We start from the raw sequence: 18427 nt of genomic DNA, 5'->3' as shown, positions 1-18427 counted from the left end.
GGCTTAGTTAACTGGACGACCTGTCATCTAAAGGGTCGTTTACTTGACACAGACTCTCCGAATTCCGCTCGTCCGTTTTGAGTGCATTTTCATCCGTTTTCCTTTTTTTCTCTTCTTCTTCTTCTTCTCTCGTCTCTGTTTTCACAAACTTCAATGCGAAAACATCCCCAAGAAAACCCACCAATATTCAAATCCCGTTTAAAAAAGATTCATTCTTTCTCGCCATTCTGCACGCCATTCTTTTTGTGGTTAGTCTCTTCTCTTGTTACTCACTCACCGTTTGTTTCTCAGGAAAATCATATTGGGAAGGAAACGTAGGTAAAGGAAAATGCTCTCTGATCAGAACCCTTTTTCTTCTCCTTCCCGATAAAATAAGCAAATGGGAACAAATTTGTTTTTGGTTTTATGATTGTTAATTGTTTTTGTTGTGGGATTTTGGTGAACTGGATCTTGCAGGTCTGGTCTGGTGTGAGGAGTAGAACGTATGGCGTACAAAGTAGATCACGAATATGATTACCTCTTCAAGATTGTATTGATTGGAGATTCGGGCGTTGGAAAATCGAACATTCTTTCGAGATTTACGCGGAATGAGTTTTGTTTGGAGTCTAAGTCCACCATTGGAGTTGAATTTGCAACTAGGACATTGCAGGTTGGTTTGTCTTTGTTTGGAAATTGACCATTTGCAATTTCCTGCTTTTGGATTGTTCAATTCCGTATTTTTTTTGCTGTCTTTGAACATCAATGTTGAAAGAATAATAATTGGTCATTTATAGAATTGTGGGAAATGCATACAATTTTGTAGGCAAAGTTTATAGAATTGTTGATGATAGTAAATTTCATTTTCCCTAGGCAAATTTGCCTTCTGAAGTCTGTAAAATTTATTTGTTTTACTTTCGTGTTTTATTTTCTCTTGGATTTAATAATCATTTATGTTTCCATGGTGATAGTATGGAATGGATGGAGTATGTAAAGTTTAATCTTTTTTCCCTGCATATGAGTCTGCCCGTTGATTTTGTGATGCATCACCTTTAGCGGTGATATATATATAGCTTGTGAGGCTCTAAGGATGAAAAGCTATTTGAAAAGGAAACCCCTCACTGTTGTTTGTAGAACCACCGCCATTCTGCAGTTTATATATTGTTTGGTGACATTTGGCCAATCTCAAGATGCAATTAAAGTGTTTAGTGGCAGGGCTGTGTGCAGGTTTTGAGGGTGTTCTCTTATTATGAACAGTAGAGCAGCCAATGTATAAATCTGTTAGACAACTTCCGAAGGAGATAATAGTTTTGCATATGTATGGTATTTGCAAAAAGATACATGATGAAATCGGAACACCTATCAAATGATTTTTGCTCTTTTCAAGCATTAAAATTTTCATGAATAGCTGTTTGCTTCTCACTCCTCAGTGGCCTTGTGTACACTTTACTTCATAACACATTTACTGAAATTTATTCTGATGCAGGTAGAGGGGAAGACAGTGAAAGCACAAATATGGGACACAGCAGGTCAAGAAAGGTACCGAGCCATAACCAGTGCTTACTACCGAGGGGCTGTTGGTGCACTATTGGTCTATGACATAACCAAACGGCAAACATTTGACAATGTGCTGAGGTGGCTCCGTGAACTGAGAGACCATGCAGACTCTAACATTGTCATAATGATGGCCGGTAACAAATCTGACTTGAATCACCTGAGGGCAGTCCCAGGAGAAGATGCTCAACTGTTGGCTGAGAAGGAAGGCCTCTCTTTCCTTGAAACCTCAGCATTGGAAGCCTTCAATGTTGAGAATGCATTTCAAACCATTTTGTTGGATATCTACCACATAATAAGTAAGAAGGCACTAGCAGCACAGGAGGCAGTTTCCGCTACTGGACTTCCTCATGGCACTACCATCAATGTTGCAAATCTATCCGGTGACGTGAATAAGAGAAATTGTTGCTCTAACTGACAAGGTATCGCTAATTCTACAAGAGGGAAAGAAGAGTAGGCAAACATATACAATTTTTTGCTTTTTTTTACAGAAATGGGGTCTATTTTCTGGCTTCGTTTCATGTGTTTACCTGTAGAGGCCAAAGCAAAAAGGCAGGGTTTTAGTGAACCATAGTTGAAGATGATCACGACAGCCTTGCGCTGTCTCTATTGATTTTTCCTCTGGTACCGGAAAGTATGGGAGGGTAATCAGAGTCTTGGTATAGGGAAGGATTAGATTAAACAAGCATTGTAATTGTAGTTTCATATGATTGTTTTCTTCTTCTTGTTTTAACTCTTTATTCTTTTTGATCTTGTGAATGTATGTACCTGATACTGCAATAAATCTTTCCATGTTACTTCTTGACAAATGAAAATGTAGTTGTGAATATGATGTGCTGTAAATGATTGGTGAAAAACACATGAAAAATATGTTCCACAGTGCATTGTGAAGTGACAAGTATCTGGAATTTGGATGGATGCATAGTGCAAAATGAGGGGATTGAAATCTTGTGGTTTACAATTTTCATTATTTATACAACATTTGAATTTGTAAAAGGATTAAAGTATGGTAGTACAGGCAAATACCAGTGGTGAAGATGACGCCGGTGCCAGTGTTGGTGCCTATAAGATCAAACTTCTAAAAAAGTTAAGGGAGTGAACTTTGGGTGATAATGCAATGATTTGGTTTCTTTATGATCACTGATCCAAGAATTACAAATTGTATTAAAGAAAAGGAAAAGAAAGAACAGGAACCTCAACCATGTAACAGTCTTTACTGCTCGAGGGGCTTGAAACAAATTGATTAGCTTTCAAAATTTCCCTAATAGAAAAGGTTATCTAATGAGGAAAGGGCATAATTCTAAGTAAAAAGAGTGATTAAAACTCAAACTTATGATGTTCCAGAAATTTAATCTAATGATAAAGAATCCTAGTCCTTAAAAAATGTCAGCAGTTTTGGAATATTTTGATCTCATATCGAAGGAAACAGTCTGTATTGCTAAACACCCCACAAAAGCAGATGCCAAACTTTTTTTTGGTTCTTTCACTATCTGCTTTCGCAAGCCACTTGGAATATATGCCACCAAAGACCACCTTAAAAGTCATAGGCTTTACTCATATATGTGTGAAATTGTATCCAATCAAAACTTCTAGAAGAAATTCTGTGTCTTTTGCACCTCTTCTTTATCCACACCAGCTGATGTAGTTCATCTGAATCCAAGGGGTAAGAGAATACAAAGAAGAATTTTCAATTCTATAATATACACAAGGTGGCGGTGGAATATAAGAATCTGTAGATTAACCTATAATTTCAAGCTAGCTCCTCTGTAGCTGGAGATCAGTTTAACTCCAAAGTTTTTCATGAACCCAATGATGGTCTTTGCATTTTGAGATGCTTTTTTTTTTCTCTTCTTCCCAAACCAATTAAGCTCTATGTCCAGAGAGCATCTTTTAAGTAACATTATCATATAAAAGTTCAAACATTCACTGCTAGTAGCCTACTGCTAGTCCAAAATAAAAACAAACGTGTCAGTTTATTGGTCACATACTAGTCCAAATTTGAAAACTTTAAGCAGTCAAAGTTGAAAAAAAAAAAGTTTGGACCAGTTCCGCATTTTTAGATAAACCCACCTTCATATGGCAGAAAAGCTTGTACGGAACGGGAATAGCACTGTTTTGTTATTTCCGGCCAATCACAGATTGCCACAAGGAAAAATTATCACGTGTGGCATACCGTGATTAATTGGGGATAGCAAAATAATGTTATCTCCGTTTCATGTAAGTGTTTCTCCTCGTATGGGGCATACCAGTTATTATTGGTCATATTTTGTCGCCATAATGTTATTGGCCATATCTCAGTCTCAGTTCTCCACCAGTATATATAATGAACTACGTTGTTAGATATATGCTGGAAAATAGCAGATTGGAAATGTAGGCAGGGAACCAAAGGACAAAGAAGATGATCAGAAAAGTAGATCAGTAGAGTAGGTATGCAAATGTGATTTTATTTTATTTGCATATCTCAGTTTTTCATATAGAATCCCTGAACTATAAAAGCAGTGAAAAGAAAGCACACAGCTTAACCACAAAAGCTCTCTCTTCCTACAAAATATGTTCTCTTATCTTTGTAGTTCGTTTTAGGACCATATATCTTTGTTTCCTTAACATCATTCATTACCAATTAGGAGATGGAGCCAGAAATGGAGAAGAGAAGAGGAGAAATAAATACTAATAGGGACGATGAGAATTGGGTTTATGATTCGTCTGTAGATCATAAAGGAAGAGTTCCTCTCCGTGCTTCAACTGGCGTATGGAAAGCTTCTCTCTTTATCATCAGTAACTCTCTCTCTCTCTCTCTCTCTCTCTCTCTCTCTCTCTCTCTCTCTCTCTCTGCATGTTTACGTTTGATTTAACACAAGAAGGCTTAATTGGGCAATGAATCTCTTTTTCTTTTTACTTGTTTTTATAGCTACGTAATCTTACATATGAATGTAACTGCCGATATGTATTTTTTTTGTAGCTATTGAATTTAGTGAGAGGTTAAGTTACTTTGGAATAGCAACAAATCTCATCTCCTACCTCACCCAAGTGATTCATCAAGACATCAAAACAGCAGCCAAAAATGTGAACTTCTGGGCAGGGGTCACAACCATAATGCCTCTGATTGGAGGCTTTTTAGCAGACGCCTACACTGGCCGATTCAACATGGTTCTGTTTTCATCCCTCATATATATAATGGTAATAATTAAATACATGCAGTCCCAGTTCTAATTAGAAATTAATTATATATTTAATCATCACTAATCATGGTTATTATTTAAAAATCAACAGGGCCTAAGTCTCTTGACAATTGCACAGTTTATCCCAAGTCTAAAGCCCTGCAATACAAAGATGTGTCTAGAACCTAGAAAAATTCATGAAGTGGTACTTTTCATTGCCTTGTATTTTATCACTGTTGGAACTGGAGGGCACAAGCCATGCCTTCAAAGCTTTGGAGCTGACCAATTTGACGACGATCACTTGGAAGAAAGAAAGAAGAAAATGTCCTACTTCAACTGGTGGAACTTTGCACTTTGTTGTGGTTTGCTTCTTGGTGTAACAGTAATTGTTTATGTTCAAGACTATGTGAGCTGGGGTGTTGCAGATCTCATTCTCACAATCACCATGGCTATTACAATTGTGACCTTCTACATGGGGAAGGCTTGTTATAGGTATAGAGTGCCAGAAGGAAGCCCTTTGATACCAATGCTGCAGGTATTGGTTGCAGCCATAAGAAAAAGAAACTTACCCAATCCTTCAAGCCCTGCTTTGCTATTTGAAGTTCCCAAGTCTCAGAAGCACTGCCAAGGAAGGCTTTTACTTCACACGAATAGGCTTAGGTAAGCAAAGCATAGCCCTTTATTATATAAGTACAATGTACTTTTTATATGCCTATTATTTACTACATTAATATTGACCACAAAAGTCGTTGATAAATGTGGTTCAAATAGCAACCCACGATAGCTGTTACTAATTAGCTTTGATCTGTAGGTTTTTAGACAAGGCTGCGATAATTGAAGAGCATGTCAGCACATCTTATGAACAGAAATATAATCCTTGGAGATTGACAACACTAACACAGGTGGAGGAGGTGAAACTTATTTTGAACATGATCCCCATATGGCTAACTTCATTAACATTTGGAGTATGCCTGGCACAAGCCTCAACATTCTTCGTCAAACAAGCTGCTACAATGAACCTAAACATCACTGACAACTTCAAAATCCCTCCAGCCTCCATATATTCTCTTGGGGCCATTGCAATGCTAATCTCTGTCACAGTCTATGACAAGATTCTTGTTCCAATTTTAAGAAAAGCCACGGGCAATGAAAGAGGCATCAACATCCTGCACAGGATTGGATTTGGGATGATTTTTTCAGTGATGGCAATGTCAGCTGCAGCATTAGTTGAAAGAAGAAGACTAAAAGCTGATGAGCCACAATCCATGAGTGTGTTCTGGTTAGCTCCACAGTACATAATTCTTGGGCTTGGAGATGGGTTCACTCTGGTTGGCTTGCAGGAGTATTTCTATGACCAAGTTCCTGACTCAATGAGAAGCTTGGGTATTGCTTTTTATCTGAGTGTGATTGGGGTTGGGAGCTTCATAAGCAGCTTTCTGATCATGGCTGTGGATCATGTCACAGAGAAGGGTGGGAGAAGTTGGTTTGGCAAGGACTTGAATTCTAGCCGCTTGGACAATTTCTACTGGCTATTGGCAGCCATGAATGGTTTAAATTTGTGCTTTTATGGGTTGTTGGCTAGGGGCTATACTTACAAAAATGTGGAGAGAAGGGTGGTTGTTGTCACTGATGTGTAATGGAATTAAGCAGTCTATGCCTTGAATTTATGCATAATTTAGAAAATTGAGAACCGATTAGTTACTAATTAACTGGCCTAATCTACGTCTGCGTTCTACATTTATTTAAATTACTGTGATTTGTATGTAAAACGATTCTTTTGTGATTTTAAAACAGTCAATAGCACATGCAGATAATGAGAGTGGAAACAAAATTGCAAAAGAGAAAAAGAAATAATATTTTTCTAATCCATCACGTCGAAGCCTCTGTTTCTTTCTTGGTACAATATTTTGCAACACTGCACCATCATGTTACACTCTGCCCCAAAGCTCAAGACTTTTTTTTTCTTCCTTCATCAATTTCTCGCCTCTCTCTTCTCAAAAGCTTCATAATTCAATCATGGCGGATGAGGGTTTCGAAGCCTTCCACGTCCCCCAACAAAGCAGAAGAGACAAGCTCCGAGTCACTCTTCAGAACAACCCACCACAACGATTCACACCCACTCTCGCCATGCCTGCAGCCAACACCAGCTTCACCTTTCACTCCCACACACCAACATCTAACCCACCATTTTCTCATTCTTTCTTCTCGGATTCCCACCAGAACGACGACGCTTTACGTCGGCCTAATGAACTCAGAAGATCGGTTCCTCTGGGCCCGTTCACGGGCTACGCTTCAGTACTGAAGCGCTCCAGGTTTCTGAAGCCTGCTCAGCAGCTCCTTGAAGATTTCTGCGGGTCGGGTCGATCCGACTCGAATCCTACTCCGCCGAACTATTTGAGCGGGAGGGTCAAAGATCCGATACCTGATGATCGGGTTGAGGTTCAGTTGAAGAACTCTAGGCTGACAATCATGCTGGAGGAGGTACAATACAATACACCTTAATTGAAAATATAAAATATTTATGTGACAAATTATGTTTTGAATTTCTAATCAACTGTATGTTAATCTTGGTTAAGTTGTTTTAATTTAATTTAATTTTTTTTAAACAAAATCTTGGTTCATTAAAATTAGCCTCGATATTTTTTGGATTGTATTTTTGGTGATGAAAAATGTAACTGTAAAGAATATAAGCAGGTTTATCACATTGGATTGAATGGAACTTTGATTGTTTGTTTGCTGCCAAGGTGTCGCATCATTTGATTGATATGTTTAGTGGTCACTGGTCACTGGTCATGGCCAAAAAAGATGAATTGTCTTGTCACAATTTAAATTTTCCACTGTTCATTGTTTTTGATGACATATGCTCTGCCAAAATCAAATGTCACATATAGTAGAATTCACGAGACTCTATCTTTTAGGCGTTGAATTAAATGAATCAGTGTCGCATCAAATTGATTAGTTCGATTCAACAATTAAGATATATGAGTTTTAGATGAAGTTCAGACTTGTCGCATATATATCCGGAGAGGCCCATTTGAGTTTTTAGGCCCAAATTAAATTAGGGTTGGAGCCCGAGTCTCATAATTTTGTGTTCACTTTTCTGGTGTGGTTTTTAGGTGTACAAGAAGTATAAACTGTACTGCCAACAGATGGAGTCAGTGGTGGCATCATTTGAGACCATCGATGGGCTTGGAGATGCAGCCCCTTACATATCTTTTGCTATCAAAGCCATTTTGAAGCACTTCGGGTGCTTGAAGAATGCCATTTTGGACAAGCTTCAAACCAGAGGCGTGAAGCCTCTGGCTGATGATTTTGGCCATGTTAAAGATGAAGCTAGGGCCTCCTCTGAGGGAGGCCAAAACCCAAGTAATCTGAGTTTGACCAACAACCCTCATCAATCTGCCTTGCGATGCCAAAGAGGACTTCCTGAGCATGCAGTTGCTGTTCTGAGGACATGGCTCTTTGAACACTTCCTTCACCCGTGAGTGATTTCTCAATAACTTAACGGGTATATTTCAATTCAATACATTAGTCTTATGAAACTTGGGTTTTTATTCATCTCAGTTACCCTTCTGATTCTGAAAAGCAAATGTTGGCTCAACAGACTGGCCTATCAAGAACTCAGGTGACCTGCCTTGACCAAGTCTTTTGTGGATCATTTCTATTTGAATTGGTGATGAAATTGACCATATAAGAAAAAATGAATGCAGGTTTCTAATTGGTTTATCAATTCAAGAGTAAGAATCTGGAAACCAATGGTGGAAGAAATACACATTCTTGAAACACAGCAGGCTCAAACAACTTCAGACGCATCTCTTCACCCTTGTTTAGAGTTACCACTCCAACTGGGGATTTTGCCCCCAACAACATCAACCCAAACTAAACGCTCTAGAAAAAACGACCACCGCGGCGTGCCCGAGCAGAGTGATCAGACACAAAGGAGGAATTCAGCTTATGGAGGAAGCCATGAAGTTTCTTTAGTATTGAGTCTTCAAGCCAAAAAATGAGCATGTTGGATGGAAAGACTTTCGGGCTATAAAATGGTTCTGCTGGCTGGGGTGTAAAGGGAAGCAAGCTACAAGGGCATGCTTTTTGTTAATTAAATTGCTAATGAACAGTGGAGAAGTTTGAGCTACTTTATCATAGTTTATGTGATGAATTCTAGATATTTCTGATTGTTTGGCATTATCGTCACAAGTCACAACCCACCATGGGGCATGATAAAATAGCTGGTATCGTGTTCCAAATTCTGCTTTAATTTGCCATCAACCCTAATCAGTGGGCGCATGAGAAGATAAAAAACTGAAATATATGGTCTTTATAAAGTAAACAAAAACTTTATCAAGTTAGGTTTATTTGACTGAGAAACAAGCAAAGTACAAATGCATCTTCAACGGTTAAGGGAAGTTACTCTGACGCTCGGTTCATAAACAAAATTAAGTAAATGGAAAAAGAAAAAAAAAAAATCAATGGTTGTTGTAGTGGATATGCGTAAAAAACACATGATATTGCGGGAAGGATTAGTCGGTAGTTGGAAAAAAAAAATAAAAAAGACAAAAAGGTTGAATTCGTAGATTTTCAAGAATGCTACCTGGCAGCCACGTAGTGGAGAACCATAATAAACCGACTTATTACATCAAAGTTACTCTTTACCAGCTGTCACCAATACACGCCTACGAAGTCGAACTTTGGCTCCCAATGCAAGCATATTCGAAACCAAAATTATCAGATATTCCGCGTGTGCGAAATTCGTCCGCGCCCAGTCTTATTGTAAGCCGCTAAGACCGGTTGAAATTTTCAGCCGCCCTCAATGTATTGTCAAATAGCAACCACCGACTTTTATTTATTATCAAAATATATTTGCCCTTACCAATTGCAACTGGCTGTCTGTCTCCTCCTACGATAGAACTGAACGCACAGGAACGGAACTGCGGATCAGGCAAGTTCTCGATGCCGCAAACCCTAACTTTTTCACTAAACGCACCGCAGCGCTGAAGAGGCCGCAACGACGTCGGATTGGACATTCTTCTCCCCCGTCCTGCGTTCAAATTAGGCAAAGTTAGAGCAGACAAAGAAATGAAGCTCCAGAGCAGAAGCGGAAAACTTCGTCGGGGTTCGTGCAATTACTGATCTCTAGGGTTTTTGACAACAATCAATTGTTTCTAGATTCGATTATTGAGGGTGAGGTTTCTTCGTGGCGAAGTTAGGGGATTCTAGGGCATACTGAAATGCAGACGGAGGCGAGGGTTGGGGTGGTGGTGGAAGGAGGACAGAGAGCTCTGAATACTGGGCATGGAGGCGTGGCGGTCGAAGGCGGTGTGAGAACACTGGCGCAGTCCCTGCCACAGAAACAGCCGAAGCCTCTGCACCAACAGTCTCAGATTGGAACGGTGTCGCAGCTTCTCGCCGGAGGTGTTGCCGGAGCTCTTAGTAAAACTTGTACGGCGCCTCTTGCTCGCCTTACCATTCTTTTTCAGGTAAAGTCTTTTTTTTTCTCAACGTTTGCTTTCGCAAGCTGATATTTTTTACTGCTAATATTTGTTGTGGTTTATTTTCACATGAAAGTAGGGGCTTTCTGTATTCTGTTGAATGAAAGTTTGGGTTAAAAGTGGACTTTGAATATAGTATTTTTTGGGTTACTGAACATTGGGTTTTGTTATGAGGTTAGTGAACGCTGTGTTATGCTTAATTTTACCAAGAACTGCTTTATTGATATGATGCTATCTTTTTAGGTGCAAGGAATGCACTCAGATGTTGCAACATTGAGAAAGGCTAGCATATGGCGTGAGGCCTCAAGGATTGCTGGTGAAGAAGGATTTAGAGCTTTCTGGAAAGGAAATCTGGTTACAATTGCTCATCGTCTTCCTTATTCTTCTGTCAATTTCTATGCATACGAACATTATAAAAAGGTAGATAAAGCCACTCAGTTAATGTTACCTTCATACAGATACAGTTCAAGCTAGTTTGTTGTTGCGTCGTTGCTTGATCTCTAATTCATTGAGTTTTATGTGGTACAGTTCCTACAAACAATGCCAGGACTGGAAAATCATAGGGAGAACTTGAGTACAGACCTTTGCGTACATTTTGTGGGTGGTGGATTGGCGGGAATAACAGCTGCATCAGCTACATATCCTTTGGATCTTGTAAGGACGCGCCTTGCAGCTCAGGTGAGATCAGATGGTTGGAAGGCAATCTTTGTTATTTTTACTAGATTTATGTACTGATTTGTTAAGTTGTTGAACCATCGATTGACATGTTTTGGGGATGCTGTGCTGCCCTTTCTTGTGGACGTTAGTGTATGTGTCCTCAATTCTGTTCGTACTATGTATTTGAGTTGGATGAGTGAAATATAAATTTTAAAAAAAAACTTGCCTGAAAGTTTACAGTCCAGTGCTACAAAGGCAAAATATTCAACTCCAGTTTGAACAATTGCGTCCTGTCTGGTTTACTATATATGTTAGTCTGAATTAAAGCTCTTCGTCTCAAGTGATAATTTTTGCATATGCATTTTGCTCTGCTAATTAGTTGGAACTTTGCAGACAAATGTGATGTACTACAAAGGTATTTGGCAAACTTTGCGAACTATTAGTCGAGATGAGGGTCTTTTTGGCCTCTATAAGGGACTTGGAGCAACCCTCTTGGTATGCTCAATATTTTTGTAACTTTAATTATGGTTAGAATACCGTTTTCCTGTGCGTATCTAACTACTGCTCTGTCCATAATGCAGGGTGTCGGGCCCAGTATAGCTATCAGTTTTTCCGTGTATGAGACCTTGAGAGCTTCTTGGCAGTCACATAGGTGGTTACTTTATCAATTGATTCAGCAATTCTGGGGTCTTAATGTCTTACAATTACCTTTGCATGGATCCTGTGTTTTGGCCTAACATTATAATGTTATTTTCATTATCTTTACATCAGGCCCAATGATTCTACTGTGTTGGTTAGTCTTGCTTGTGGGAGCCTTTCAGGAATTGCGTCATCAACAGGTGAGTGATCGTACACTCTTTTTTTTTTTTAATTTCGTGTCATATACTGGTGATTGTTGTTCATGATGGAAGTCATGGTTTGTAATATGTCAGTGTCAACCTTGATGCTTGATTATAATGCTTCTTTGCCCCTGTAGTTTTACGTACATTTTCTTTCACTGTTTACTATTTAGGCAATGTAATCTTTTAGATATAATTTATTAAGTTTACCTTGGTGAAACACCCCTGATCTGAACTTTTGCATTCAAATCTAATTAGAACTGTGCTGTTACAGTTAACAATCTGGTTTAGTTAATTTAGTTTTCTTAATTAGAAATGTCAATATTATTTAAAACTTAATGCACATAGCTGTTTACTATGCTTTTGATGCAGAGAAAACAGGATGTGGTGCAGGCTCTGCACCAAGTCTCTAACCAGACTGACCCCTAGAGCCAGAAACCAGACTGGAGTCATTTTTTTATCTGGTATTTGAGAATTTTAGTAAGGAAGCTGACAAGAAATTTCCTCTCCATCATTCAGCTAACTTAATTTTTTTAATATAAAGATCTTGTTTTGATTTACATCATCTTTCCAACATTTCTTCGGTGGCTTGTCTCCCAAAGCTTTGCAGTCGGTTCTATTATAGGGTGGCACTGCTGTCAGGTGAACCTATGTTCTCAGTTACCAAATGTGAGAGGTGTCCTCTTTGAGGTATGCTTCTCACTTAGGCTTCCTTTTGCAATGGCTTCATTGGTACTGTAATCCTTCAAGCCCATGCTGTCTGCAGGGATGGCCTCGGGCTAGTGTTGCCTTCACTTGGATCTTAATATCTAAATATACTTTATTTAAGGCCCTCTAGTCTATCTTTCCTTCATTATGTCATAATAGTGCAAGTTTTGGCTTTTAAATAAATTGCTGACTGAATGAAAACATTTTAACGCCCAATTATCAAGCCCAACAAACTGAAATTCATTCAAACATATGACTTCTGATATTATACTTAGCACTGGATTGTCAAGCTGCATAGTGCTAGTAGTCTAACAGGCAATATTACTTATCTGGGTGTAACTGCATGTTAGAGTAAATGTGTCACTATTCAAGCTCATTCTGAGTGTAACATCATTCCATTGATGTCACTGGGGCTTTAGAAGAAATTGTTTGGTTAGAATTTATATTTCATTACATTGAACAACCTTGGTACTGGCGTTTTACTGGAACTGCCCTTGGGTACAGTTTTTTCTCTGCGTGACTTGTTTATGGATACTATAGCTTGCAATGATATTGCTAAATTAGAGCAATCATGGGAGTTCATTTTCATGGTACAACTTTTTACATGGGCATACTGTTGCAGTGGCTTTTGTTCTATAGCAGGAATACGTTTTGTTTGAGTTAAATGCGACACATCTTAGACAAACTTGATAAGAGTATTTTTTTTGTCTGATCATCTGTGTCAGTAATATTTTCTTGGTTTTTGTCCTCTTTCGTGAGCCTTTTTTCTCGTCTTGACTTGTCATATTACACTGTCTTTGCATTGTTATAATTGATTGGTTAACTGTTCGAGACCTAAGAAGTTTCATGACCTTGTAAGATCTAGTCTTCAAATCGTATTAGAGTATGATGTTATTCAAGAATGGTGCTGTCTCTTATCATTTGATTCTCACTACATTATGCAGCAACATTTCCATTGGATCTTGTGAGACGAAGGAAGCAGTTGGAAGGGGCCGGTGGCCGAGCCCGTGTCTACACAACAGGCCTTTTTGGTACGTTTAAGCAAATATTCAGGACGGAAGGCTTACGTGGCCTGTATAGAGGAATCCTACCAGAATACTACAAGGTGGTACCTGGTGTAGGTATTTGTTTTATGACGTACGAGACATTGAAGATGCTGTTAGCAGATGTTAGTGCTGGTTTATAGTCGATGCCCATCTTCCAGAAGTGATGCCAAAGGAAAGGAGGGTGTGAGTGAAAGAAGCTGCTATGACAAATCTCATGGTAGTTAGTTTTGCGGTGCTGCCGTGGCAATTACATTCTTCCATGTATAGATTGACGATCCTATATTACACTTAGAATTGAATGCTACACGACTCTCTTACAATTCTCAAACATATTCAATCTTTCCTTATCTGAGAAATCTTAGGCCCATTTCTTGCAACTGTATTTGATCCATGATCATACCGTGTATGTAAAATTGCAACTATGATGTGTTGCTGTCTTTTTCGAATTCACAAAGAAAATGAAGTAAAGCTTATTTTGTCTCCCCTATATTTTTCCGGGGTTTTATTTTTCTTTTTTTAATGTGGCTTGAAGTGTCATGCTTCTCTTTCGCAAGAATTGTTCTACACATTTGGGAATCTTTCACGTGATCCCAAGCTTGCTCTCATACAAAGATATGTTTTACATAATGAAAAATACAAAACTTTTGCAACCGAAAAGGAGATACCAAACTTCTCTTAGAAAAAATTCCAGAACCGATGAACTCACTTCATTAACATCTGTGAAGCACGTAATTGATCGCCATACAAATGATGAAAACATAAGAATCACTTATGTCAAAGAAAGAAAGATATGCATTTTATTAGCAACATTATTGATTGGAAGAGTGACATGGGACTTGTATCCTCACATGGCTTCTGTGATGAGCTCAATCCTTTGGGATTGGACAAATAATATCTTCAGTGGCCGTGTACAGCAAAGAGACAGAAACAGGGAACATTATTTTTCCCTTATTACAATGGGAAGTTTCCGGTGAGACGAATGTGGTCCAAGGTACGACGTAAACCATACTTGTTGACAGCTGCATTAGCTGATCTAAACCCTCCTCCATATGCAGGGGAAGAATCGTTGGCAATTTGGTGCATGAAAAATTCACCCAGTTTATGTTCAACTTTGGACTTTCCTCCTTTTTTCGATGACGATGATGAAGAGGAAGAGGAAGCTGCTGATGTGGATGTAGATGAAGATGGCATGTTTTTAAATCCTGGCATTACTTCTGATTCAAGCCACATGTATGAAAGCACCTGGCAGATGCCCTCCTCTACCTCCGGATTAAGATTCCGGTAGCCTGCACAGTCCAGTTGAAGACGAAAAATGAATCCCAAAAAAAATAGAGGGAGGAGGTTCATGTTGGGAGAGCTTCAGAAATACATGCTACCTTTGAGGCGTAACCAGCCATGCATCAACTCATGCGCAAGAATAGCACCTGTTAGTAATCTGCATTCGGTTTCAAAGAGAGAAGATTATGGTTAGCATTTTGCTTTCATGCTCTGCATATTATAGAATATGGTCTTAAAATTGAATTACCTTGGGAGACCATAGAGAACAAGAATGGCAGTAACTTCGCATTTTCGAGTCAATTTCTGAGGTTGGGTTCTTATTCCGACCAGTTGATGCCTCCCAAATGTTGGCCTTTTGAGTATCTGATTAATAAGAAATAGAGAAATCAAGGGAAACAAATATATATAAAAAACTTTGGTAAGCTCTGCTCATGAATTATTACAATTTTAATGAATATGGAAAAAGAAATTATAAAAATTGTCTGATATCATACACTGGTGACGGTCTGCTCTTCAGAAAGGCATAAACCCCTGGTCTCGGGCATGTGATGAAGGCCCTGCAAAGAACCAGTTTTGAATTAGAGGAATTCCACAGAGCAAAAAACTCAAATAATTAACCAGTTTTGGTTATCAAATATTACACTCTTCTCTCCTACAATAGCTTCATTAAGTGCTTGTCTTTCAACCAGAAGCATGGGAATTTGCTGATCCAATCTCATGTTCATTCCTTCGTAATAATCTCTGATGGCATGATACAGGGGCTGACAGTCACCGGTATCCATGATTGCAGATTCCATACACTCAAAGCATAAACTCCGTCCGTCTCCCAACGATACATATCTTGCATCCCAAGACTTAGAGGAGAAGAATACAACAGAATGATTTGATTTAGTGCTCATAGTGTTTCATTTTCAAATTTCAATAATATTTTGCGGAGGGCACTACAATTTTTGTAGGAAAAATTATCGCACTGGCTTAGATTAGTACCTCTAAACGTTCACAACTACAGCAACGAGCTGTGTTATCATGTTCATGTGATGGACAGTATTTTTGTGACCAAAATGGATGGCATCTATACTCGATCAAACCAGCTCGATTTGTTGGAATCTGAAAATTTTCGAAATCAAGAATAAGTAATGTCAAAATAGATAACTATATTAATGACCAAGACCAAGTTTAGATGAACTATAATAACCCAGCATCTTACAAATTGATGACAAACTTCACACTTGGGATGGGCCAGCTCTTTAAAACATGACTTGTGATATGGATCCCTCCCTGACAAAGAAAACTTGGATCAAGAGAAAAACACCGGTAAGAACTGGATAAAAGCAAAGAAAAGAGATCGATACAGTGATATGAATCCAAGGAAGACAAGCTACCTCATTCTCAACTATCGGGCGACCACAAGAACGACAATAGAAGCATTGGGGATGAAAATAAGTTCCCATGCATCCCAGATAGTTGCCAAAGCGTATATCGTGTTTACAACCGCCACATATTCTGCAAATTTCAGGCATAAACAGGAAAGCTTCAGTAACATTCAAGATTAGGAAGTTGTGAAATTAGACTTGAAGTTGATTTTCCCCCCTTCTCTTAGACTCAGGTTGGTCACAAACTCATTCGAATTTTTATAAACGGCTGCAACAACCTTCAAGCTCTATTAACAATGATATTTAATTGATAAAACTGTGGACCCTGGGCTGGACAAAATTACTAGTACAACTGAAAAATGTTACCTTTGTGTTTGTCCATAGGGATAATACGATGCAGGAGCTGGGGCGTACGGAGGATATAAAGTCGGATTCGAACTGTCCTGAAGTGACCTAGCAAGCTCTTCATCTTTCTCTGCCTGCCATCTATATCCTGGAAATTAAAAATCAAAAGTTGAACCCTCAGTTATGACATTGTCAAATAGACACACACAGAGACAGTAGAATTCGGAGTAAAATCTTGAACAGTAGAAACCTACCACTTCGTCTCTTCAAATCTTCACCCAGAGACAGTGCAATTGCATGGTCTAATTCCTCTTTCTCCTTCTGCGGTCTAGAGCGGTCATCCTGATCACGGAAAAGAAACTAATTTTAGAAATGTACACACCCTATGTTTTACACCCAAAGCATATAACACAGGACACAACAGAGCCTAACAGGGCATCAAGTCTAATGCTGAGAAAATTCTACCAAACACCATTTTCTGCAATCTCAAAAGAATATATATACAATACCAATTTTAGAATCTATACTGAAAAGTAAAGACATAAGGTGCAGCCAAAATTGAACAAAATTTTGTAACCTCCTAACAACAGCAGCAAGAAGTCAAGAATACTAAAAAGAGAAGAGGGTTGGTGTTCAAAGTTCAAACCAAGGATCGAGGTAGTGCCCCCCAAATCATGCTTTCGTCGCCAATTAGCTGCGGATGACGATTACTGCCGGCGGCGTTTCCGCGACTGGGCCCGCTTTTGAAAAGTTTACTGAGCCATTTCATAAAGCGTGACTTCCTCTCTGCGTACGAAGAAACAAACTCCCCTGCTTACCACAAAAATTTCAACAACATCTCCCAACTAATTCCACTTTTCCGTTCTTTCTTCTTGCTTTTAAAAAGAAAGTAAAAAAACAGAGCCCAAAAGAAAAAACGGAGTTTGAAAAACTTGAATTAATTTGATTGAGAGAGGAGATGAATATATAGACAGGTATGTTATACCATAAATACAAGGGTGAGAGAGCTGGTTGACACCTGTGGGAGCCATGTGATATGGAAATTAAGCTCCTACGTATAGAGAGGGCTTCGCCGGAATCACCCAGAACCTCGAAAAGGACGGTCACAGAGAGACCTCAGAGAGAGAGAGAGAGAGAGAGAGAGAGAGAGAGATAGAGAGAGGAATTACGTGACGGACGGCTCGAAAGAAAAGGGGGAGAAGAACAAGGCACTGGGCATCGTTAAAATTAAAAGGCCCAGGGAAAAGAAAGAAAGAAAGCAAGAGAATCTCTGAGAGAGAAAGAAAGTGATTTTAGAATGTAGAGAGAGAGACGTAGAGAAAGACTGAGATTCTTCGCTTCCAAAGCAATGAAATTCATTTCATTTCTCAACACCCAAAAAAGTACTGATCAAAACTCAACCCATCAAAAAAAAAACCTCAAAAATAAATAAATATATGCAGCATAAACATATATACATATATGCGGCACAGGCAGGGAGGGATGGAATCTGGTGAGGCGGAGGACCATAAAAGTAACGGTGGAGGACAGCTCAGTGAACCCACAAAGAGAAAAAAAAAAAAAAAGGGTCGTGCGGTGTGTGTACGCATCGTCATAGATTGGATTTGAGTTGGAGATGGAGATGGAAGAATGTTCTCTTCTCTCTCTCTCTCTCTCTCTCTCTCTTTTCGTTCGCTTTTCTTTTCTCTTTTCTTCTTTCTTTCTGGTTTTGAATTTTGGAGCGAATTTGCATTTTCCCGGGTATACGATTAAAAATGACTCAGAATATTCGCTTTATTTACGTAATTACCATGGGCCTCCACTTTTTGCTGTTGGTCGTCAACTGGATTTAGGAACTTGACGGTGTGTTTGGATGTGTTCAAAGTGCGAGGCTTTATCCAATAACCAATCTCTTCGCCTTCGTAAAGACAGCCAAACAAGACCTTTAAAATAGGTAGCCAGACAGGGCCAAAAGTCTTGCATAAGGATGGTGGTCCACTAAAATTAACAGGTTTTTATTCTCCC

General features: G+C 39.0%; 5 protein-coding genes across 13 annotated transcripts; 4 read left to right on the top strand and 1 right to left on the bottom strand.

The window, feature by feature from the left end:
• On the top strand, positions 1-2359 carry LOC18787469 (ras-related protein Rab2BV). Of its 3 annotated transcripts, none has more exons than XM_020558696.1 (3): positions 1-314; positions 457-649; positions 1463-2359. In XM_020558696.1, the coding sequence occupies exons 2-3, from the start codon at positions 485-487 to the stop codon at positions 1946-1948; spliced, it is 651 nt and encodes a 216-aa protein (XP_020414285.1). In that variant the 5' UTR covers positions 1-314; positions 457-484; the 3' UTR covers positions 1949-2359. The 3 variants fall into 3 exon arrangements, with proteins under 3 accessions (XP_020414285.1, XP_020414286.1, XP_007218372.1); XM_020558697.1 differs by having other exon boundaries at positions 2-248; XM_007218310.2 differs by having other exon boundaries at positions 4-318.
• LOC18787535 (protein NRT1/ PTR FAMILY 5.6) lies at positions 3872-6380 on the top strand. Its single transcript, XM_007220868.2, has 5 exons — positions 3872-3957; positions 4155-4305; positions 4490-4707; positions 4801-5348; positions 5500-6380. The coding sequence occupies exons 2-5, from the start codon at positions 4158-4160 to the stop codon at positions 6323-6325; spliced, it is 1740 nt and encodes a 579-aa protein (XP_007220930.2). The 5' UTR covers positions 3872-3957; positions 4155-4157; the 3' UTR covers positions 6326-6380.
• On the top strand, positions 6469-8914 carry LOC18784831 (BEL1-like homeodomain protein 9). Its single transcript, XM_020558582.1, has 4 exons — positions 6469-7169; positions 7805-8169; positions 8253-8313; positions 8399-8914. The coding sequence occupies exons 1-4, from the start codon at positions 6705-6707 to the stop codon at positions 8693-8695; spliced, it is 1188 nt and encodes a 395-aa protein (XP_020414171.1). The 5' UTR covers positions 6469-6704; the 3' UTR covers positions 8696-8914.
• Positions 9543-13932, top strand: LOC18786986 (mitochondrial substrate carrier family protein B). Of its 4 annotated transcripts, none has more exons than XR_002270515.1 (9): positions 9543-10165; positions 10421-10597; positions 10706-10855; positions 11228-11329; positions 11416-11486; positions 11606-11673; positions 12046-12137; positions 12276-12363; positions 13326-13434. XR_002270515.1 is itself a non-coding variant. In XM_007218160.2 (7 exons), the coding sequence occupies exons 1-7, from the start codon at positions 9917-9919 to the stop codon at positions 13565-13567; spliced, it is 1059 nt and encodes a 352-aa protein (XP_007218222.1). In that variant the 5' UTR covers positions 9546-9916; the 3' UTR covers positions 13568-13932. The 4 variants fall into 4 exon arrangements, 1 of the variants encoding a protein (XP_007218222.1); XR_002270516.1 differs by having other exon boundaries at positions 12046-12153; XR_002270514.1 differs by having other exon boundaries at positions 12046-12363; positions 13326-13533.
• On the bottom strand, positions 14106-18036 carry LOC18785265 (protein DA1-related 2). Of its 4 annotated transcripts, none has more exons than XM_007220383.2 (12): positions 17409-18036; positions 17070-17233; positions 16678-16765; positions 16445-16571; positions 16088-16208; positions 15913-15996; positions 15693-15812; positions 15347-15559; positions 15200-15262; positions 14953-15068; positions 14804-14862; positions 14106-14713 (listed from the first exon to the last, which is right to left on the bottom strand). In XM_007220383.2, the coding sequence occupies exons 1-12, from the start codon at positions 17452-17454 to the stop codon at positions 14379-14381; spliced, it is 1536 nt and encodes a 511-aa protein (XP_007220445.1). In that variant the 5' UTR covers positions 17455-18036; the 3' UTR covers positions 14106-14378. The 4 variants fall into 4 exon arrangements, with proteins under 4 accessions (XP_007220445.1, XP_020414168.1, XP_020414169.1 ...); XM_020558579.1 differs by having other exon boundaries at positions 14197-14713; positions 17070-17209; XM_020558580.1 differs by having other exon boundaries at positions 14197-14713; positions 17442-18035.

The sequence above is a fragment of the Prunus persica genome, chromosome G2 (genome assembly GCF_000346465.2).
Source record: "Prunus persica cultivar Lovell chromosome G2, Prunus_persica_NCBIv2, whole genome shotgun sequence".
In the NCBI taxonomy this organism is placed as follows: domain Eukaryota; kingdom Viridiplantae; phylum Streptophyta; class Magnoliopsida; order Rosales; family Rosaceae; genus Prunus; species Prunus persica.
This window is presented reverse-complemented; position numbering and strand designations above follow the sequence as displayed.

Bases quoted from the DNA above. Each gene is read 5' to 3' on its own strand.
- LOC18786986 (XM_007218160.2), top strand. From the start codon at position 9,917: ATGCAGACGGAGGCGAGGGTTGGGGTGGTGGTGGAAGGAGGACAGAGA. The intron at 10,166-10,420 runs GTAAAGTCTTTT...CTATCTTTTTAG, and splicing joins GCCTTACCATTCTTTTTCAG to GTGCAAGGAATGCACTCAGA. The intron at 10,598-10,705 runs GTAGATAAAGCC...TATGTGGTACAG, and splicing joins CATACGAACATTATAAAAAG to TTCCTACAAACAATGCCAGG.
- LOC18785265 (XM_007220383.2), bottom strand. From the start codon at position 17,454: ATGGCTCCCACAGGTGTCAACCAGCTCTCTCACCCTTGTATTTATG. The intron at 17,234-17,408 runs GTATAACATACC...TGTGGTAAGCAG, and splicing joins CTCTCACCCTTGTATTTATG to GGGAGTTTGTTTCTTCGTAC. The intron at 15,560-15,692 runs GTACTAATCTAA...TTCTCCTCTAAG, and splicing joins GTAGTTGTGAACGTTTAGAG to TCTTGGGATGCAAGATATGT.
- LOC18787469 (XM_020558696.1), top strand. From the start codon at position 485: ATGGCGTACAAAGTAGATCACGAATATGATTACCTCTTCAAGATTGTA. The intron at 650-1,462 runs GTTGGTTTGTCT...ATTCTGATGCAG, and splicing joins TTGCAACTAGGACATTGCAG to GTAGAGGGGAAGACAGTGAA.
- LOC18784831 (XM_020558582.1), top strand. From the start codon at position 6,705: ATGGCGGATGAGGGTTTCGAAGCCTTCCACGTCCCCCAACAAAGCAGA. The intron at 7,170-7,804 runs GTACAATACAAT...TGTGGTTTTTAG, and splicing joins TGACAATCATGCTGGAGGAG to GTGTACAAGAAGTATAAACT. The intron at 8,314-8,398 runs GTGACCTGCCTT...AAATGAATGCAG, and splicing joins CTGGCCTATCAAGAACTCAG to GTTTCTAATTGGTTTATCAA.
- LOC18787535 (XM_007220868.2), top strand. From the start codon at position 4,158: ATGGAGCCAGAAATGGAGAAGAGAAGAGGAGAAATAAATACTAATAGG. The intron at 4,306-4,489 runs GTAACTCTCTCT...TTTTTTTTGTAG, and splicing joins AGCTTCTCTCTTTATCATCA to CTATTGAATTTAGTGAGAGG. The intron at 4,708-4,800 runs GTAATAATTAAA...AAAAATCAACAG, and splicing joins CATCCCTCATATATATAATG to GGCCTAAGTCTCTTGACAAT.